General features: G+C 37.4%; 1 protein-coding gene across 2 annotated transcripts in view; it reads right to left on the bottom strand.

Moving 5' to 3' along the window:
• The window catches only part of baiap2a (BAR/IMD domain containing adaptor protein 2a), an 89458-nt gene that overhangs the window by 61568 nt on the left and 3931 nt on the right, over nt 1-23959 (bottom strand). The window contains exons 2-4 of one of the 2 annotated variants that reach the window (XM_078571171.1): nt 21463-21538; nt 17730-17774; nt 14165-14251 (exon numbers count right to left, since the gene is read on the bottom strand). In XM_078571171.1, coding sequence (XP_078427297.1) covers nt 14165-14251; nt 17730-17774; nt 21463-21538 — 208 coding nt within the window. The remainder of the gene's footprint in view (nt 1-14164; nt 14252-17729; nt 17775-21462; nt 21539-23959) is intronic. The other variant, XM_078571172.1, reaches the window with a different exon arrangement.

The raw sequence follows: 23959 nt of genomic DNA, 5'->3' as shown, positions 1-23959 counted from the left end.
CTCTCCCCGATCTGATCTCTAACGAGGGTCTCCCTAGTCTCTATTACCTGAATGTGGAAACAGTGAATCAATAGTATATTTGGCCATTTGGAGTGAGGCAGCAAGCAAGCCAGTGAGCAGGGCGGAGCAGGAGCAAGACAGCTAGCAGGGCAGAAATAGGGCTGATCTGGGAATCTAACAAGCCCATTCCTAAACAAAAACAGAATTACCTGGAAAAACTCAGCAGGTCTGGCAGCATCGGCGGAGAAGAAAAGAGTTGACGTTTCGAGTCCTCATGACCCTTCAGGAGAACTGAGTAAAGTTAGGAGAGGGGTGAAATATAAGCTGGTTTAAGGTGGGGTGGGGGTGGTGATTGTAGGGACAAGCAAGCAGTGATAGGAGCAGATAATCAAAAGATGTCACAGACAAAAGGACAAAGAGGTGTTGAAGGTGGTGATATTATCTAAGAAAATGTGCTAATTAATTAATTCCCAACTTCTCTCCCCCCCCCCCACCACCTGAAACCAGCTTATATTTCACCCCTCTCCTAACTTTACTCAGTTCTGTTGAAGGGTCATGAGGACTCGAAACGTCAACTCTTTTCTTCTCCGCCGATGCTGCCAGACCTGCTGAGTTTTTCCAGGTAATTCTGTTTTTGTTTTGGATTTCCAGCATCCGCAGTAGTTTTTTGTTTTTAAGCCCATTCCTAACGTTGCAAACGTGCTGTCAGCAGTGTTCCGTTGCACTGCTGACAGCAATGGTGACACACAATGCATAATGACCACGTTAAAATGGAAATCACAATGTAACTCAGAGAAATAGACGCTAAAGAATATTTTGAAACAAAACAACATTAAGCAGGGTGACTTAAAGTGAGAACTTACTGTGCCCTCCTTACACCTCTCTACATGCTTTCTTCCTTTAAGACACTTCTTAAAACCTATGTCTTTGACCAAGCTTTTGGTCATTTGATCTAATATCTCAAAGTGGCTCAGTGTCATACTTTGTTTTATAATGCTCCTGTGAAGCACCTTGGAATGTTTCATTAAATGTGGTATATAAATAATTTGTTGCTGTGTGATTACTTATAGAAGACAAAAATTGCCTTACTATGGAGTATTATCTACAATGTAGATTTAAACTTGAAAGTGTGTATACGCTACCTTATCTGAAGGAAACCATCTTTACACATCTACAAATCATCCAGAAATGGTACATGGGTTTAACTGAGCAAATGTATGTATGGCAAAGTTTGATCGAAATTTCCAAAGCCATTTATTGTTCTATCTAATGCATATGTTCTCAAACAGAAAATAAGGATTTTTTAAAAAATGGTTGGAAAATTAAGCATGTGGACACTAATTAGTTAATCTTGTTATCTTAGCTTGCTCACTTCAGAGTGTCTTTGATGATAAATGCGTGTGATTTGCTTCATAGCTACTGATTTACTGATTTCACTCATCTGTCATTAACAGGCCTAGAAAAACACAGCTGGAATAAAGGAAAATTGTCTGTTTCTACTGAGCTCTTCTGTCCAAATGACAGGGCTTTAGGTTATGATGTACTTTCTTATTTGTATATCTCATTACAAATACTTAATGCAATCATCACTCTTCACTCCAAACCCTTCAGTATATTTGCAATACGTTAAATTTTTCACATAACGAGCAAATCAGTGTTTCAGTTAGCCATTAACTTTCCTACAAGCGATACTCAGTATATAAAACAGAAAGACAGCAAGTGAACCAACCTGTAATGTGCTAGAAAAGCTGGGTTTGCCAGGACAGCCATAGGGATCAAATATCATTTATGGCTTTGTAACTGCTGTAAACTAAGAGCACAGACTTACAAAGCCCAAACCTTGCATAATAAAATCCTACCATCACTTTGTACTAACACGTTAACTTGGGGGCTGAAATGGCAATTTTACAGAGCAATGGATAATGATTAGTTTAGATATAAGATATGGGGAGAAATTTAAAATGTCAGTCACTTTGAGGAAATGATTCAACTTCCACTTTGTCATCATACTGCTCAGATGTAAATAATCAGGTCCTTATTGTCAGTGCAGATATGAAGTGCTATTGGTACACTATTAATGACAACTTAGAATAAATGAGTTACAAAAGAAACTTTGACTCTCAAAAGAAATCCAAATAAAGGATCAGCTACAAAGGAATAATTGGTACAAATCTTACGGTTGGCTGTTTTATTTGGGAGGACACCAAGTGAAATGAAAATAGTGTTGAATATACCAAATAGATAATTGGTTTCCCATCACAGAAATTTTAGAGTTAACAATAACTTCCTTTTGACTATGCTTGTCAAGTCAGTAATTCAACATTTTAGTTTCCTTCAGGAGACTCAAGATAAAATTTAATGATGTATGGCATCATAGTTTAAGCGATTTTGAAACTGACCTTTTTCACTTACATGGCTACGGAATGATCACTTACACAGATTTTACAAACCCTTCCATTCCTAATTGTGTGAAGGCTTGCATGGCCTCGAGCACATGAAATGCAAAACATACACACTCATCAATCAGGAATAGGCTGCTAAAGACAGAACAAAGGGTGAGAAAGGTGCTTGGTACATATCAGTAGCTAAGTACGTGAAGAACTAATCTGGAAATTGCAGAAAAAAAATTACTTGCGCAAAACTTTTCAGAAGCGCATAAATCCATCAAACCAAAAAAGATTGCCGATTATTGAGGCCATTTTATGTTTCATGTCCAACTTTTTGATGTAACTATGACCCAAGGTAAACATTCACTGATTTGATATCAGATTAACAAGTGCAGAATTTTTTATTTTATAGTTTATTAGTAATGGGTTTATAGTTCATTAGTAATGGGTTTGCAGTATAAATTAGGCAACATCCTACATTGGCCTCACTTACAGAATGGCCTGAGTAAATTGGTTGCTGAAGGACACTGGTACAGCTCTACTAAACTACACAAACTTCTAAACTACCGCCCATTTAGAAAACTTGAAATTATTGAATTTTTCTTTAATTGTAGCTCCAGAATTTAAAGTTGGATGGTCATTTTTCACTTGGAATTAGTATTGTCTATCCTCAATTTTAAAAACTCGCATCCAGATTTAAACTAGCTGCATTTATACCCTGTAATGTTTGTTTTTCCAATTTCTTTATGGATGAAAATACTTCCATATTTCCTCTGAGCTTGCACTTACTTCCCCATTAGTGTGCACTTCCCGTGTTAAATACTGGTCCTTGATGCATCATAATGTTTTTCAAAGCGTGTTTTAAAAAAGCATTTGAAGGACTCCTGTGAATACCCGTGTGAAAAAGAAAGCAGATGTGATGCACTGATATCAGCTGAGGGGATCCCCCTAGAGCAGGTCTGCTTCCTAGCATTGATTCCAAAGGGAGTGCACCAACAAGAGGTTGGTCTCAATTTTTTTTTAGGTTGCTGTGCTTCAGCACAGTTTTGGTGAACTGAATGCACAATGGGAAATCAGACAGTAATTCAAAGACAAGGACAAAAGAAGTCTGACAGTTTAAAGGAGGTCCAGGGAAAGCTGATTTACAAAAGATTAAGGAAATACCCTTTGTTTTGGTAATGGGGAAAGTAAATGCTCAACCTACTGGTTCAGAGCAGCAATGGGGTGGGGGGTTACCAAATAATCAGAATTGAAAATCATGATGAAAAACTGCATGCAAATAGGCATTGTATGCACATTTGGATTATTGTCCCTGATGCCATAACTTTTATCAAAGTAAATGAACCAATTCAACTGCACCATTAATAAAAAACTATTGGAGAACAGCTTCATGTAAAAATGGTTATGTGATGCACCTCAATATATAACTTAGCTGCAAATGTTAAGCATCAGATATTACTGTAACTTGATCTAGCAACTAAAGCGCTGTAAAGTGCATAGGCTTAGTGACTTCAAGTTTAAACCTACTGTCAGAGATGTCAAATTAATTTGAAACAACTGTAAAATATTTCTTGTAAATATAACTGATGCTCCAGTTTTTTTTAAAAAACAATAAGAAATAAACAATATAAGGCACACCTGATAGAAAGGTCACAAATTAGTCAGGCTTGTTTGAACTCTCTATCCTGTAGCAAAAAAAACATGAAAGCCTTTTGTTCTTGCTGAGAATAGCAAACCATGCTAAAATGTCACGAGAATTGGTTTCTCGCTATTGTGTTAAGTTTGCTCCAAGGTTTCCTCTTAGGAACTAGCTGTTTTTGGCATATTGTGCCACCAACGTAAAAAACAGGCCTTTACTCACCATAAATCTAATCTAAGTATTTGCTAATTCACCATCCAATCACAGTTTACAGAGCTGTTGGTAACAGCCATCACTTTCACTATAAAATATGCACTACTCAACACATAAAAGACTTTCAACAAGTTACTCAAACTGAAGCTTTAACAACAACTCTTAATGAGGCCGAGGGAAGCATCTTAATTCTTAATTTTTAAAAAAGCTCCTGCCCTGAACAATGGAGTAATTTGGTATTGGCACTGCATATAAAAGGTCTTTAACCCATTGGATGAAGGTTTAGGGAGGGAATTCCAGGGTGTAGGGTACAGACCCAAATGGGGGAGGGCTGGTTAGGGGAGATACCACGCAGCTTGACAAGCATAGAGATGAGCATGAATTGGTTTGGGCAGCAAAGTTCTGAATGAGCTGAAGTTTAGAACCTGGAGAATGGGAGGTTGTCCAGGGAGGCATTGGAATAGTCAAAACTTGAGATGCCAACAGCATGGATGAGGATTTCATTAGCAGGAGGGCTGAGGCAGGAACAGAGATGAGCAATGTTACAGAGTAGGCAGTTTTAAGGGTGGAGCAGAAAGCTTACCTCAGGGATCACACTAAGGTGTGAACAGTCTGGTTCAACCTGAGAATGGCCAAGAAGAGATGGAGCCAGTAGCCAGAGGCAGAGGGCACAATTCACATTTTAAAGTTTTTGAAAGAGTAGGTGACTGTCTCTCTCAAAATATTTAAATAAGCTTTGATTAAGCTTCTAAACTTTTGAAGAGGTCCAATGAACTACTTAGGCACGAAACTTAGTTTGACATTGCACTGAAATTGTATTCCACATGGTCTCTCACCCAGGCAACTGAAGACGGGCATCCAATAGGGTTTCATGCTCTTGAACTCAAGTTAGGCCAGGAACTGACTCTGGAGTTATGCTCTGTCGCTTCTGCAATGGTTTGAAGTGGATATTGCTTTGCAGTATCACAAAATTGACCCTAATACATTGTGCATGGCTGGTCTTGTATTAAACCACACAGGGTACCAGTATGACTGGCTTTATACAAAGTCCAACAAAATCCCTATGGAAAGATTTATAACAGGTTGTGAACAAAATTAACATATTTTTCATGTACAAAACTGTATTTTTGGAAATACAATATACAAGGCCAAAATAAAATGGGCTCTTTCATTCAATTGTTTTTAATTTTCATACCTTATGGTGGTTGTGCCATTTTGAAACTGTAGCATTTCTTTGCACTGAATATTGCAAAATTGTGATTTACAGTATTCCAGTGGCTGAATGGTGTGTTGAATCAAAGGTGGATTATAATCAAATAAGACACTGAAATGAAGACTTTTCCTATATTCTAGGAGAGCATGGCATTGTTCGCCCACTACAGAGAACAGAATTTTGTTAGTGAAGGCAGAGCAGAACATACAAGATCACTGCTCTTTGCTTTGTTTGCTTGCCTTTTTTCAATTAGCAGCTCAACAGGATATGCTGAAGTGTACTATCTCAACTATTAGCAGTCACTGTAACCTCAGGCTTTCCTAGGATCTTTGGAATCCCTTTTCATAAGATGTTATTTGGTTTCTTTCCTTCCCTCTCTCCATTTTTCAAAGGAAAATTTGGGCAGTTAATGATGATTCCATGTCTTCAAATAAAAGTTTCAAATGCACCAAAATGAAAATATATTTGACAATGCATTTTGGGGGCGCTAACAAGACAAGGGAGTACACGATGAATGGCAGGATCTGAGGAAGTACAGAGGATCCGAGGGACCTTGGTGTGTATGTCCATAGATCCTTGAAGACAGCAGGACAGGTTGATAAGGTGGTTAAGAAGGCATATGGGATACTCGCCTTTATTAGTCGAGGTATTGAATACAAGAGCAGGGAGGTTATGATGGAGCTGTATAAAACGTTAGGCCACATCTGGAGCAGCGTGTGCAGCTCTGGTTGCCACACTATAGGAAGGATGTGATTTCACTAGTGAGAGTGCAGAGGAGATTCACCAGGATGTGGCCTGGGCTGGAGTGTTTCAGCTATGAAGAGAGACTAGATAGTGTTTCCTTAGAGCAGTAAAGGTTGAGGGGGGGACCTGATTGAGGGGCATAGATAGGGTGGATAGGAAAAATCTTTTCCCCTTAGTCAATAACCAGGGGGCATAGATTTAAGGTAAGGGGCAGGAGGTTTAGAGGGGATTTGAGAAAACATTTTTTCACCAGGGGGTGATGGGGTATCTGGAATCCACTGCCTAAAAGGGTGGTAGAGGCGGTAACCCTCAACATTTAAGAAGTATTTAGATGAACACTTGAAACGCCATAGCATACTAGACTACGGGCCAAGTGCTGGAAAATGGGATTAGAGTAGATAGGGGCTTGATGACCAGCGCGGACACGATGGGCCTCTTTCCATGCTGTAAAACTCTATAACTGAAGTATCAGCAACATCAATATAGGTAAATAATAGGCAGCTGCCAAAGTCATTATCCAGTTACAAAACCATAAAAGTTCCTAAGGAAATCAAAATTACTTCTAGTTTATGTAGGACTGGATGGCAAAATTGATTAAAGCCTGATAAGTCCTTTCAATGTAGCAAAACTACAATGATAAAAGCTTGGAACTAGCACTCTCTCTCAAACACCTATGCTCCTTTTTTGTTATAATCAGCTTTCCAAGGGCAATGTGCTTTACAGCACTTTTGATATTTAGTCTTTGTTGTAATGTAGGAAACACAGCAGTCAATTTGCAATCACCCACAATCAGCAATGTGATAATGACCACATAATCTATTCTAGTGATATTGGTTGAGGGTTAAATATCGGCCAGAACATCAGTGAGAACTTCTCAACTCGAAAAGTACCGAGGAATCTTTTATACCAACTTCAAAATACATGCAGGGTCTTAGTTTAATATCTCATCGAAAAGATGAATGCAAAGAATTATGCCTTTTATATAAAAGGGGCACCATTATTGCAAGGCAAAGGATGGGGGTGTCCGGCACAACGCAGAAAGTGACTAACGTAAGCAAACTTGAACTGCTCAAGACCTGCTCAAACTAAAACAGACGAATCATTTGCATTTTTTCCAGTAATGTCTGACGAGTTTAAGCAAAACACTCTTCATATACAATAGTAACTTTCAACCAAAATAGAACTGAGGAGAAAAGCGCATGCTGCCTACTGCCAAATGGGCAGTCTGTTTATCACAGGATAATGTCCCTTTAAAGCAAAACACAGTGTGCACGTCTTAACACTGCCAGCATCTTAATGATACTAGTAACCTTAAGCATAATAGCAAAAGTACAAACTACTGTCAACTCCTCAACAATCATCTGTGTTAACTGTGTAGTCAAACTAGGAGACACCTCCGCCAAAATATTTGCAATGTAGAAAAGAAAAATGACATATTTTCTATTAATATTGTAATTTCTCAAATCTGTTTGTATTAAAATGAAAGGAACACTGCAGGCTGTTAAAATCCACAATTAATAGTTCTGACTGCAACTTAAAAAAGTAGTCTTGCATATATTTGTGTTCAAAAGGCTGATTTTATCAGCTGTTATATGCTGTTGAAACCACCTGCTTTGGACTGCAAAGCACTAGCTGTTTTATTCTTAAACAATATGTTGCACTAATGGATCTGTTGCTATAAATATGCTCAGAGATAGAATTCATATTCTAACTGCCTGTTCTTTATTTAACCAGTACACTGGAACCTCCAGCATCCACCATAATGGTAGGGACCAAAATAATGCATAAAGGAAATCAGCAGACAAGAGAAATTTTGGTCCTACATAAATATTATCCTATCCGCTACAATATTCCACACATGGTATTGAAGATGAGCATAATACAAATAACATTAAGAAAATTACTAAGAAAGTGATGAAATACAATAGCAAAATAACGTGATCTCTTCTGCAAAACAGTGCCTTGGAATGAGGTAACATGGCTGCAATGTTAATCAAGTAGTGTTTTGAAAAAAAATGCAGGTGAATACTGGTCAAGAGAAGTAAAAAGGTATAGCAAGATGAGAGATAAAATATTCCTAGGTGAAAGAAGCCAATTTAATTATTTGACTTTCAATGCAGTTTTTCCATAAGAAAACTAAACTTTAGTTTGGTCTGCTGGGGTACCCATTGCTCAATAATTCATATTAATTGTTTTCATCTGGAAAGCTACTGAAGGTAAAGCTTTCCAGGGAGTTTAAAGAGTTGCAACTGGTAGCGTGATTAAAAGGAGATTGAAATGAACAAGGTTTCTGAAAAGGTTTTAATACACAGAATTATTGCTTAATGGTTATAATCTGCACTGGCTTTGTGGTAAAGGGGTGCAAAATGCAAACTGTTCTCTGTTGGAACAGTTACCATTCAATTTAATCAAAACAAATCAAATCCTAGTCTTCGGAGCATCTCAATTCAAATAGAAACCAAGTTAATATTTTCAACAATTTGAACTTTAACAGGCAAAATTAAGAGTCATTTTCCCCAGTAATTATGTAATGTTATTTGTAAAACAGTACACCAAGGCAACTAAATAAAACAGATAAATCAGAATTTTCTTTTCTTGATAATAGCACAAGGCACTAGTGTGAAATGTAATTTGTGGTACTGCTTGTAGGCTTTGGATGTTTCCTGGTTCCTCAAGGAAGACTTCAGCTTCCCCTCTGCCAATTATGGCCTCCTTCTCTTGACTTGATCACTAATTTACCCAAACTTCTGACCACTGACCTTTCCCCTTCCTGATTGCTGTGGAGCATCCCCAGAGATGCCTGACTGCTGCCTCCGCGGCCACTGCTATTCCCAACCATCAGTCAGTCAGTTTGCCAATTTGGCCAGATGCCAGGTAAAAAGCGAAAGAAAAAACTGATAATGGAGGTCCTGTATTAAATACGGCAGAAAGCCGCATCCCCAGCTTTGCTGGGTTCTTTGATCACTCTAGGCTTCCGCCCTCCCTGTAAATATCAAGGCCATTAAAATACAGAGATTTACAGACATCTACAATCTGGCCACTGATTTAATTATTTTAAAACATGTGGGACTTCTAAATTATAGATCAGTATTTATAGTAGACTCTTAAAAAGGTATAATGCGGCCTAAGCTAATTGATTTACGCTAAGCTGCAAACATAATTCAGTACTCAATGGAGTGGCGCAGCATGCATGCAATGAGAAAACAAAAAGCTGCAGTGAAAGAAAGCTTGCCTTGGGTCTCTGTCAAAGCATGCTCCCACAGCATCATCTCTTGGTCCCTTACTAAATTAGGTGCTATCTTAACATAGAACACAGGGATCAAAAACAAGTTCATTCATCAGTAGCAATCAGATAACAAGCTGTTTGGGCAGGAAAATCAGCTGCCCATGCTTGGCAATGCTGCCATGCTCCTAAGGGAGCATCAGGCCATATTTGTGTACTGAAGAACCCAGGAAATCTCTCTCGTGGGACCATGACAACTAGTGAAAATAAAACCAAGTCTGAAATTAGAATACTTGTAAAGCTGACAAGTACTTAAAGGCAGACAATTGAAGGCACTTGAATAGAATGAAAACATTTAATAAGGCATTTTTTTTTAAAAAGCAGCATGGGCCACACTGAGCTACAAAGACCAGTGGCAGGATTTGGATCTTGGGAATCTGACCCCGATGTTGGGATCAACTGGGGTCCCAACCCCGCATTTTGTCGGGGGCTGGCACTCAGTGATTTTCCCTGAATTGGCCAATTAGTGGTCAGGGGACCTGTTCGCCAGTGTATTATAGCTTGCGGGCTCTTGAAGCTGGAGGACCAGCCAAGAGATCCTCCAGCAGAAAGGGAGGCGGGGCTGCAAGCATTGAGAAACGTGTGGGCGGCTGCAGTTTAGAAATGGCACCCGGATTGAGGAAAGAGTGAGGTAACACAATGGCGGGCAATTCCGAGGCCGCCTGCCAGCGAGACAACGTGTTTCTTTTGGCTGCATAATTAATGAGGTGGGAAACAGATGATATGGTGTGAAAAGATACTATTGCTGCCAACTGGTAAAACATCCTTTTCCCCCCGCTTGCTACCACACTTAGGGCAGAATTGTCCCAGATTTGCACTATGAGTTTAAACTAGGCCAGCAGTTTTCATACATCATCAATTTATGTGGCGAAATTGAGCAAGGCATCATTTATGTAAAATCGTCCACTGTGTAAAAATTAGTTACCTTAGAAATAAAACAACTTGCTATTTTTACGTATAAAACATTTTAACAAAAGCAAGCATTTATGGGCAGTTTTACGTTGTTCGAATAAACTCAAACTTCTTCAAACGATTTCTATTTTTTTGTTATTTGCCTAACAAAGTTCTGTCTGGATTTGCTTAGCATGCTCTGGTCTCCCAATAGCAGTTAATGGATCCCATGACCCCAGTCACAAGGCATATTAATTCATTTCATGTAGCAGCATGGAAATAATCTACCTCTCAGAATGTGGTCATAACACCATAAACTTCAACGCTTTGGTCTATTCACTTAAATCCTACCAATTCTGTTTAAAGGTTTGTGTGTATCCTAGAATTGTGACCATTATGATGCTAACTGCAATCTGTGACTTCAAGTTAGTTCATTGTTGAAGACACACACGCTGCAATCACAATGAGTATTGTACTGTATCAAAACTACTTAACTGTTAAAAAAATAAGCTAAAAACAAACATATGAACATGAAGTCAAACAAATTGGAAGTACAATTACTTTTCAAGCCAAGCTAAGTTAGAAATGCTGTTAAGAAAATATTTTAAAGTGACTTTGTGCCACTTAAACTTCGTACTTCAAAGCTAAGGAAAAACGGATGTTTTATTCTTTCACGGGATGTGGTCGTTGCTGGCTAGACCAGCATTTTTTGCTCATCCCTAATTGCCTTTGACAAGGCGGTGCTAGTGAGCTGCCTTCTTGAACCACTGTAGCCCATGTGGTGTGGGTACACCCAAAATGCTATTAGGGAATTCCAGAACTTTGACCTAGCAGTTTTGACTTGATTACTAATAAAGCATACTGATCCAGCAGCAAAACAAATGTTATGGCAATGCATCACACAGTTTGAAAACCTACAACCCAGGGAAAACGCCAGCAAATATTTAACAAGGTATATGAAATATACTGTGTATAATTAATTGGACTGTCAGTAGATAGTACCCAAGGCAAGGCACTTCCCGAGAACCAGAGACATAGATAAAAATCAGCACAAGGAACTCTCAGCACATTCCAGAGATTATTATTGAACAGCAACAACAGATAGTCATGATCAGGATAGCTGTCCATCTTCCCAGCCAAGGAGCTCAATGCAGGATCCTACATTTCACAAGTTCCACATTTCAGTAAGATTCAAATCTACTCCATCATTTAAAAAGTCACCTGCTAAAGCTCCCCGCTTTACCCAATTGAGAATAAGAAGATCAAATACATTGGTACGATAGATTGGTGGTTATGTCCTGAACAAGTAATCTAGGAGTCAGGGCTAATTATTCATGGAATGTAAGTTCAAATTCCACCATGGCAATTTGAGGAACTAAAAAGCTGGTATTGGTGAAACAAAAGGAATCCTGAAATGATTGAATTGTGTTCACTAATATCATTTAGGAAAGGTACGCTTCTGTTCTTACCCTGTCTGGTCTATATTAGACTCCAGTCCAATATCAAGTGATTGACTCATTAACTTCCTACCAAAGTGGATTAACAATCCATTCATTTGCATCAAATTGCTAAAGGTAGCCCATCACTTTCTCAGGGATACTAAGGATAGGCAATAGATGCCAGTGTTGTCAACAATGCCCACATCTCAAGAACAAATAAAGAATTATGTCAAATTTCACTTACTTTCCTAATGAAATGAAACTTATTTCCTACTTTAAGCTCTGGTCATAGTTCATAAGTTGTTTTGAAATGGGGACTGGCAGAAGAACCACTGAAAACCACATTTATAGGAAAAACACATATGTGCTGCAAAGTGAAAACGTGACTTGAAAAGGAGGGTACAAGAAACATCATAAAACTGGTTACTGTTCATGTGTTAACAATAATTCCATACTTCAACCTTTGGTATCTTGCTGGTGTATTACACAAAACTGCATTTACAGCTGCTATTGTTGGGCGTAAACTGCTCTGCAAGTTACAACAGTTCACATATTTGAAGAATAAGCAGTTTGGCTGCATAAATTATTTATATCATTAATTCAAGACCTATTTTGCTTTCAGGTGAAATACAGAGTAACTGTTATCACCACAAACTTTAAACAAAATAATAAGCGCCTTCTCAGATTCAGTTAGCCTGATCATAGCTCGTTGTCAATGCAGCTTTAGGAGCATAGGAAATAGGAGGAGTAGGCCATTCAGCCCCTCAAGCTTGCTCCACCGTTCAACTAGATCATGGCTGATCTTCTACTTGAACACTATTTTCCTGCACTATCCCCATATACCTAGATGTCTTTAATATCTAGAAATCTATCGATCTCTGTCTTGAACATACTCAATGGCTGAGCCTCCACAGTCCTCTACAATAGAGAATTCTAAAGATTAGCCACACTCTGAGTGAAGCAATTCCTTCTCATCTCAGTCCTAAGTGGCCTGCCTCTTATTCTGAGACTGTGTCCCCTGGTTCTAGACCTGCCCCCAGCCAGGGTAAACATCCTTCCTGCATCCTGTCGAGATGTGTGAGAATTTTGTATGCTTTAATGAGATCACCTCTCATTCTTCTAAGCTCTAGAGGATACAGGTCCAGTCTCCTCAATCTATCCTCATAGGACAATCTCACCATCTCAAGAATCAGTCTGGTGAACTTTCATTGCACTTCCTCTACTGCAAGCCTATCCTTCCTTAGGTAAGGTGACAAAAACTGTACAAATTAATATATTTGACAAATAAAGATTACTGGAGAGGACTTCAAAGCTGTAATTTAATCAATGAGCTCTAATGTCAAACTGCTAAAAAAAACTGATTTAACGTCTGAATTAACTAAACTACAAGAGATAATTACAGAGACATGCGATTTGTTTCCATTGACTTATACCTCAAATATCTTGAGGTTGCACACTTGGAAGGAAGGTACAAGGCTGTAAGGGATTCATATGACAGCAAATGACAACTATCTGGATTTTTGGCTAATGGGTCACTAGATTAAAAAAGACATATATGATATACACACACATACATATACATATATATCCCATCAAAGCAAGCATTTACAAAAAAAAACATAAATTAAGATATTAAGAATGTGGTCTCTTTTATCAATTTTTCACTAAGAGAATGGGATGCATAAATACTGCTGTGTGCTGAAACTCATCAGTTACAATATGGAAAGCATTTGGGACCACATGTTAACAATGTCAACTCCTGAACTGCATCAACAAATCCCATATAGTCAAGAGCATAAAACCAGGTGATCGCTTTGTCCTCCCTTCCTATCCTGAGGGTGTTAATTTAGATCTGGGTATGGTTCCATTGGTGCAGACAGCTCTCCAATGCCTCACCTAAAGTCATTGGTCATGCAGGAACCCATGCAACAAGTCTGGCAAGCGATCCACCTTTGAGGAGCATCAAAGCTAAATCTAATCTTATTCTCACATGACAGACACTTTCCCACACAGTTAGGTCACTGGATAGTTATCAGGAGCAACCAGTCTTGGGTGATTTACTTTCTTACCTTTCGCCAGGAATGCTCAGGGATTATTACTTGTGAATCATATGGAGATTTTAAAACACTGAACCATTTCCACATACTTTCCAGCCTTTGTTCCATTAAATATTACCAACATTAATAAGCTATTAAAGCAGCACTTCAACTTTTCACCAAATTACAAAAGCCATGCTGTTTTTTTTATTACCCATGAAGGAAATTAATGTGGGATCACAAGTAGAACTTCACCTTTACAACAAGTACAAACATGCAACTCATTCATATTCTAGTCATGTTGTAAATTAACACTCACCCATCTCCTTGGAAGCATGGCTATCGCTGGCAAGTTCACCCATTTTCACGAGCGCCTCAAAATAGCCTTTTGCTGCAAAGGTCATACCTGGAACATTGAGATTTTGGAAAGTGTATTTGTAGATTAGAGCCTTATTTGCTGGTTTACTGTAGAATTAGTTGGTTTCTGTGGTCAAACCATTTAACATATATTTAACATGTACGTTTTTTTAGAAAATTGCCATTATGGTTTCAAATTTTGATATTTCTAAATGTTAAAGGGCAAATCAGGATTACAAAATTGAATTTTGGCTTTAAAATAAGAGGAAAATTTATTCAACGTTTCAGTGACATTTTTAGGTTCTACCATGGTTAAACTGGGAAATGAAAGCAATAAGAGCAAAGCAACCAGTGGTACAAACCATGTTTTTGAACAATATCAATACCAGTTTTATGAATTATAGATGGGGCGTACATTGATCAGAGGATAGTAACTCAAATATAATCAAAGCATAGCAAGTTATACATTGGCATACTCACCTTCATCTAGCACATAAATGTACAGGTTACAATACAATACTTATATTTTTGTAACAAAAATATAAATGTAAGCTTGGCTGATCAGATTTTCTTTCATAATTTATGTACATATATGACTGTACAGGAGATGTAGCAGAATAGAACTATACAGGAGTAACCAATGGGCTTCAATTAAATCATTTACATTTATTGTTTATAAAGTTTGATTGTTTTTATTTTAATTATTCCTGCATAATATTTACTGAACTTTTTAGAAAAGAGGGAGTTTGGGTATCCAACCCTAGCAAGTTTGCTATTTATCACTGTCAATTTCATGTTCCTTTTCATCTCAATAAGATGAATACAGCCAATTTCAGGAAGTGACAATTTCTTTGAACGATATTAAAATTAAACCCAATCATCTAATCCAAATAAAAATAAAGTTGAATTAGGTTCTGCAGGGTAAATTCCAAAGATCCCATTTCACTCATGGTAGATGCATTGCAAACATTAGCTTTCAACCACCTGCGTCATTGAAGCCTGATTCCAAAAAGTCCTTTTATAATCCGGTGAATTGTTTTTCTATCTGAGTGACTTGATCAATAAAAATGAGTACTAAACTCTGAAGTATACCCCAGGGTAACTCATTTCCTTCCCAAACAAAACGATGTGGCTTATGCTCATCAAGGAAAAGTGCTACACAACGGTGTTTTTAATTTTCCAGTATTGGTGATTTGTTAAGTTATGTTTAACTGACATGTTTACAGTTACATTTATATCTATTTACCTTTAGTTGCATTTAAGGTAGTATATTATTTTACTTGATAACTACATATTAGATTTTTCTCCCTTATTTATCATGTAGAGGGATTGAATTCTACACTATATGGAACAAATAGCACCCAATTAACTTTTAAAATAGTTAAAAGCTTGCAAATATGTTAATACAGCTTTAAAGCTAACAAAAAAACCTCAAAACAGTGATCAAACTTTGTAAGGGAAATCAATCACAGTATTCCTAGTTCAGCAAATTTCCAAGTTAGACAATGAGTTATAGCACGATTTATAAATAAAATATAAAATATTTTAAGAGGAGGTTGAATGATTTGGATTAAAATACAGGTTGTATAGGCCATCAGAAGAGAGGACATGTGGATTTTTAAATTTAAAGTTGTGATCAGCACTAATGTTCCCGGATTCACGTAGTGAAAGATGTTTTATTCAGTGTATGCTAACACAAATCCAGGTACAGTACAACCACTGTGAAATAGATGAAGCACAACAATTATAAACTTGGATCTTACCTGAAGAGATATGCATCAACAATAAAATCAGACACACACACACACACACACACACACAATCATCAAAAAGCAAAAAAAAACTTCAAAAGCTGGAAAACTAAACAGAAAATGCTAGAAACACTAGAGGTCAGGCAGCATCTGTGGAGAGAGGAAGGTTAATGTTTCAGCTCGATATGACCTTTCACCAGACCCACAGTTCTGATGAACGGTCACAGACCTGAACTGTTAGCTTTACCTTACCAAGTCATCAATTTATTTTACTCTCTTCTACAGAGTTTCAGCAAATTGCCAACAGCTGCCATATGTCCAAGGTCAATGTTTATAGTGGTTTATGTATGAATGTGAAAAAAAATCAATCCTAAAAAGGAGCTTTTGATTTGTTGATGTTCAACAGTACTCTCAACGGTTACAAAAACATTAGGGACAAAACATACTGAACTAATGGTATCACTTCTGTTGACCTTTACAGCCTGTCTCTTAAGATAATTCAAACCCAAAGTGCTCTTTTGCGGTGCATATCCTAGTTTTACAGCAATAATGCATGCTGCCACTTTCATTAAAGATGCTATCTTTTTTAATAAATAAATGATTTTCTGCAAATATGAACCAGTTATAAAAAAAATCATTAAAAGAAAAATATCAAATTTAAGACAGATTTCCAAATATTTGTGTCATGCAGAAATTTTATATGCTCCATTATAGCTGTGTGACAGAGGGACAGGACATTACTCATTCTCATTTCCACTGAGCTTAGAACATTCATCTCATGGGACCACATAGTTATGCAAGGCAGTCTCAAAGCAACTAATGTTAATAAATTAAGCCAAAAGTATCTTGTCAGTTATTGTGGAAACTATTTCTCTAAGCGGATTTGTGTGAAGTCAGAAGAAATGAATTATTCAGTACAGTACAATTATATTTATGTTATTCCAGATCACTCATACTATGCAATATAAACATTTTACATACATCATGCTGGTTAACCAAAAAGGGAAGGTCACACTCAATTTAATTTCAATGTGTGGACTTCCCCTTCCTTGTTGCTCATTTCCACGAAATCTCCTTCAGCCTGGAGAGTAGTTTAGCCAAGATCATAGCCTTCACTATGCTGATTGGCTGACAAGGATCTTCCAGAGAGGAGAGAAAGAATTCTTATCTACTTTCACATCATAGCAAGATGAAAAGCTTTATCAATGCAAGATGTTTCTTAATTTCAAAGAAACCTTGCTCATTATAAATAAGGCCTAAAATTAGGCAGCCCTAGGATTTGAACCAGACTCAGCGATCAGTCTTACTACTGCACTACCCAGACAATATTCAGAATCTGCTTTTCAATTAGCCCATAAACTACTTACTTTTGTGCTACAAAGAGACATAATTTACATATCGATCTCCATAGCATATTTACGTAGTCACACTATAAATTTTACGCAACAAAGTAACAACAGAAGTATTCATTACAATGAAACGTCGTATAAAAAAAATTCAGGGCTCGAATTTAATGCTAGCTGGCTAACCTAGTGTTAAGGAGCCTTTACATGTTGTTAAGTCAGCCTCAGATACAAACAGAACTTTGCCAATTAAGGGTAAAAAAAAATCACAGCTCAGATTGTCCGCATTCACTCTCCATTATGGTGGTATGGTTTTTTAAAAAAAAATTCAATGTCAATAATGGAATTAGGTGGTGGAGCAATAACAAAATGCAGTTTCCGTACATGCACGAATATACTTTGGTTCACTGCACATACGGTATGAATTTCTCACCTGTTCTGGCTTTCTTGATCCAAATTTTCTCTGCACCCATGTGGCCTGAGGTAATGTTCCAACAAGGTTTGAGAAAAAACAGTAACAGTAAAAAAAAACACAAAATTCAGGATGGTGTTCCCAGCAGAACTAGCGATAGCTACAACCACCAGTAAAAATTTACCATGGAGAGCCACTTTGTTTTGTTGATATTGTTTCAGTTTGGATTCCAGAAGATCGGCATCCATGAATCGGTGCCCGCTTCCCTTAACCTGATGGCAGGCCTGTTGTAGACTTTCAAATATTAGATCTACTAGTCTGCTTTTAGGAGCAGGATTTCAAAGCATCAAAACCAAAAGCTCGCTCACTGAATCCAAATTAAAACAATGGCAATGTAAAAGCAGCCTAAGGAAGATTTAGATTCGAGCCCCGAGATTACAATATTTTCTGTATTAAAATCTGAGAATTAGTGCTTTAGTGACTTCCCACAGTGACAGTGGAAATTTCAATTTGACTAGCATTTGGAATTTTTACTAGCAAATGTGCTGCCACAAATACCAAGTCGAACACTGAATCAAGTCAAAAAGGACACATTGCATTCAATCTTGCAATATTTACCACTGAATTAAAAAAAAAACAGGACCAGCATCAGCATCTCACTAGGGTTATGACAAATGCTTTTTAGCTGACTGTAAATGCTATTATTTTAGTTGCTAACAGTAGGACTTTGAAAATTGCACACAGCCATAAATTTGGTGTTCAGCTTATGCAAACAAATATTTTGCGTCAATCCAAATCAAGATACCAATGGATACAGCTTTCTGTACCTTAGGCTTTCTCTTTTGATGCCAGCTAAGAAATGCATCAATAAATCCTGGGGCTGCAACAAGGGCTCCAGATCTCAATGCGTCTGCTGTGCGAGATACTCTGGCCATGGTAGAAGATGCTGATCCTTTGCTGAAAATGCCCCAAGTGCTGTTCAGGCGATGAAAGACTGGAGAACATGTTTCCTTGCACACTGCAAGATTTTTTTTTAAAAGGCGTGTTTTACATCATAGAACCTTACATCACTGAAGAAGACAGACTCTTTGAAAGAGCTATCCCACTTATTCCACAGCCCTGCAAATTCTTCATTTTCAGTTAGAAATCCAAGTCCCTTTTGAAAGTTACTATTGATCCTGTGTCCATTGCCCTTTCAGAAAGTACATTCCAGATCATAACAGCTTGCTGCAGAAAACAATTTCTCCTCATCTCTATTTTAACCAAGATTGATAACAGATGTCAACCCTTTATTACGATGTATCGTTGCACTATTTTTAAACACTTCTTAGTGCTTCATTAGTACTACACTCAATGACTACTTTATATAGAGGATTTGTTTGGCATTATACAAAGTGCAGAATAATTACCAAAAAATTAATGTAAACCTCAAACATTGAGGTTATTTTGTTCATAAATGTTGCCAGGAATGTTTTAGAATATATACCATCACTTGCACAGAACACCCCAATTCTCGTTTATTTTAATGAGTATGCTGCTTCTATGCAACTACCACTATCACTTTTATTATGTAAATAAAAATGACAACATTGAACTAATATAAAATTGCTGGCAATTCATAAATGTAGCACATAATTTTGATGGGAAGAATGAGGAGAGGTAATATAAACTAAATGGTACCATTTTAAACTGGGTGCAGGGACAAAGAGACCTGGAGTTACATGTACACAAATCTTTGAAGGTGCTCTTTGTTTTATGAATAAAGTAAAAAAGCAAGGAAGTTATATAAAACCTTTATAAAACACTGGTTAGGCTCCAACTGGTGTGTTTTGTCCAATTTTGGGCACCATGCTTTAGGAAGTATGGCAAGACTTGTGAGGGTGCAAAGGAGATTTACTAGAGTGGTACCAAGGATGTAAGACTTCAGCCATGAGGTGGGACTAGAGAAACTGGGGCTGTGCTCCTTACAGCAAAGAAGGTTAAAGGAAGGTTTAATAAGAGGTGTTCAAAAAGCACAAAGGATTTCCTCTGTTTCCAGCAGCAGAAGGGTCAGTAACCAGAGGACACAGATTTAAGTTAATTGGTAACAGAACTAGAGGGGTATAAGAAAATAGTTTTATGCAGCAAGTTAAAATCTAGTTTGCACTGCTTGAAAGGATGGTTTAAGCAGATTCAATGATAACTTTCAAAAGGGAATTGAATAAATACTTGAAGTGAATAAACCTGCAAAGCTATGGAGAGAGCAGGGGAGTGGGACTAATTAAATAGTTTTTTTTAAAAAAAGAGTCGGCACAGGCACGATGGACCGAATGGGCTCCTGTGTGCTGTATCATTCTATGATTCTACATGATACGTAATTTACACATGATTCTACATTGATCCAACACCCACCTCAATGCTAGCCTCTGAAGCAAATCTTTATTATAAAAGAGCACTGTTCTCTCTCACTAAATTTTGGTTGTAGCCTCACCAAATGAGAAAGAAACCAATATCAATGAGAAGTTTTCAGTAAATGCATTTATATCTATTATGAGTTAAATTGTGATCACAAAATCATTTGGCAAATGATCTCTTTACAACTGCCATTGTGGAGACATTTACTTAATCTCAAACCAGTTGTACTGGTCGCTTTGAGCCCCACTTTCACCCGCCAAATTTGCAATAGTCTGTTTATTCTCTCCAGCCTATTTTTCACCTACCTTTCCAGTGTAATTTAAAAAAGTCAAGAAGTATTATTGGTGAAACATTAACACAAGTGAAAAGACTCACATACACTAAGCTGGTAATTGTTAGAATGAGCACATAGAAGAAACCTGCAGACTTACAAAGGAACAACCCCGACTGATTTTTTTTAATATAAAGAATTCCACCCAACCTTATGCAAATATTTTAACTAGGCAAAAAAAAAAGGCCGTTTAATATGACTCAGCATCACTCATTCAAATCCAGAGGTGAAATATCAAGTGGAACACATTGTTTTAAATGATCCCATCCAAACTTTTCCCTATTCTGCCCGGCTAAAGGGATCACTCTAACTTTCTAAGATATGCTTTCAGAAACTCTATTGCTCACTGAAACGAGCAGAAAATTGAGTTTCGTTGGCTCTGGCATGCTGCTAAAGCAGTTTCACTAACACGTCAAAGGTACATTCCAGGAAGCAGAAATTATCCCTGTTTTATTAAAATAACCCTTTTGCAGGCACTACAACTCACACATATTCTGCACAATGTCTGGCTACACATTTTATGAAACTTTCATCCTTTATTGTGCAAGTTACCTGACAGGCAACGGCCAACTAATCAACATGATTTCAGTTTGAGCACCCCAGTAGTGTAGTACAGTAATTAAGACAGTCGCTTAAATCCACTGTGGTTACAAGGTTAAAATCTCAACAATGGCTACTACCATTCAAATCTTCCATTACATGATGCACCAACTTTCATTAGTTCTTAGTAGGACTGTTGACAGGACACATTGCATAAACAAAGTGTAACAGTTTGGGCAGAAATGGGACACTTCTGCCTCACCCCACAGGTACAGGCTGAGTTAATAATCACTAGCACCAGAAGCTGTGGAGAAGTCAGCGATCTGGTCACCCACCTAGCTACAGGAGAATGCATGGAGATGAGCAAACATACTTACACAAGCAAAAACAAACAAGGACAATGCATATGCAGACATTAATATAAATGGATATTAAAAATAAAATCAAGTAATAAAGCATGATTAATATCCAAACGGACAAATAACTTACTGGAAAGCGTCTTTTCATAAGACTTTCCCATAGCGATGAAGTTTCTCAAGCTAGGATTGAATTGGTCCATAATGGTCTACAAAAATAAAATGGTGGAATTTTTTTCATAGTCAGTATTTTTCAATTATACAATATTTTTCCATCTCTAAATTTTTTTCATATACCAGTAATAAATATTTATGGTTTGAGCATACCTGAAACACAAAGAACAAAAACTACTTTTGGAGTTAATCTCTGCAACTATTTAATGTGAAACTTACACTTGGTCTATTTAACAATGGCAAATGTTTGAAGAGTTACATAAGTCATTATGTATCATGTGGTTCCTCTCAATAGAGGGAAATAATTATACACAACACAAAGTATCATTTAATGTTATAAAACAATCAATCTAACTTTACAGCATATAAAGAACAATTACTGGAGCACATACAGTTTATTGTTCAGCCTGTGTCCAATGGTGATTGGTACATGAACAATTGGTTTAAAAAGGGAGTCAATTCTCTATAATTGGTTTTTGATAGACATTATTCAGATGAGCACAGTCATACCAATAATTAGGTTCTGTTTGTAAAAGCCAACCTGCAACAGTTCCATAGACTGCTGCTGATCGCAGGGTTCTTTAAAGAGTGATGGTATTCACACAATTGGTAGCTGCCCCCTTGGTAGAACAGTCATCAGGTGGGTCAACCAATTTTGCTGGGCTTGTCAGCAGTTTTGGTTCAATTTAAACTAGTTGGAGTCTTTTCCTCCAACTTTGAGGTATTTTCACAGATGTTAGTTATACTCATTGCTGTCAGGTTAAATCCAGTAGTTCAATAATTTGTGCAACAGATGAGGAATACTAGTTATGTCCCAACTATTATTAATCCGAATTCATCAAATGGGTGCTACCAAAATTTGCAGCAGCTTTAGAAGGACATTTGGCATGGGGAAGTTTCAGATAGCGGAACCATGGACTTGAACCAGAAATAGGTCCTTCATGTAAAAGATGATCTTGTGGTGGCTGATAAAGTGATGGCCGGAAGTTGATAACGTCACGCTGTTTGTCTGAGTTGTGTACGTCTTTTATATCGAGTCCTAACCACAGTTACAATAGACTACATAACTTTATAGCCACAAACTTTGAAGTATTATTTGAACAACTGTCAAAGTCATAATTACCACATTCAAACCAGATTATTCATGTTTTTATTCAAATTTTCACCCACATTACAGTCCAGCATCCAATATATAGTGAATGAGTTATCTTGTTTCATAATGATCGAGATAATCCCTTTTCAATGCATGGCTATTGAAAAGGAATGTACGCAAACAAGTAGTGAGTTTCAATGTCAAATATTCGTTTGAAATCTACCCATCTAATTTCAGGGTGTAAAAGAGATAGTGTTGCATATCTGAGACATTTACCTTCTTATAAAAGGCTTATTACTCTCTTCCCTATCCAATTTTCTTCTCTTGTCAGAACTCCTGCCTGCTTCCTGGTGCTACCACAGAGAAGCAGGTGGCTTCCCTAAACATTTGTCCAGCACACCATGGCTGAGATTGAAAGGTCAGTGCTAAACACTACATCAGACCTTTGGATCATCACTCCAAGGTAATTCATGCTAGTGTTTCAATATGCTGCATCACAGCTCCAGGCAGATTGTGTGTAATAATTATAATCTAAATTTGTTAATTAATAACTTCATTTAAATTACTGCTAATTAAACTAGCTGACTATCGAAGCATTAATCATACTGCATGGTCAGTTACTTATGATGGGACTGTTGGGCAGCAGGAAGGGAAATTGTATTTGCAGTTCTCCACAAAACAAACACCTAATCTCTGTCAAACTGTGGAGGGCAATAGTGATTGTATGTGAAATATTTTCCCGGAGGGAAGCTAAAATTATACCAATCTGCATTACCTCAGATAGCTGGCTACAGTAGACTTTGAAGGAGATTACCAGTCTGTCCTTTGGGGCAGGACATGATTTGGTGGTTCTGCTTCCTACTATTTGGTTGTGTTCAGGTTGTCAGATGGGTCAGCAGTGGATAGCTGCTCTTGTATCTATTTGATTATGGGGACGTTGCATTCCAAATTTAACAATCATTTGATGGGAGGGTAAAGCCCACTAACAGTCAGCACACTGTAACTACAACAAACAATTCAACATTTCTGAAGTCATCCAGTATGAATCATCCACAAGTTGACTGTGCTCCACTATGAATCCTAGCCAATTATTTCACAGTGAGCTTTAACCGCCTTGCTAGGAAGGAAAGTGCTGATTTAATGACTCACTGAACACTGAATATTTTTTCTTTACAGGGTAATGTGTGTACATCAATTTATCAGCATCTAAAGGCCATATTCAATCTAGCTTCACACTCTTCCCTGCTGCTGATCAATAAGCTGTATTAAACTCAAGATACAATCATATCAGGTCAGAAATGAAAAATGGGCTTTAAATAACTGAAAGATATGCTGGCAGTAATAGAGGGACAATGGAAAGACT

Source organism: Cetorhinus maximus, chromosome 24, assembly GCF_964194155.1.
Source record: "Cetorhinus maximus chromosome 24, sCetMax3.hap1.1, whole genome shotgun sequence".
Classification (NCBI taxonomy): Eukaryota; Metazoa; Chordata; class Chondrichthyes; order Lamniformes; family Cetorhinidae; genus Cetorhinus; species Cetorhinus maximus.
Note: the sequence above shows the minus strand (reverse complement) of the source record. Positions and strands in the feature narration are given on the sequence as shown.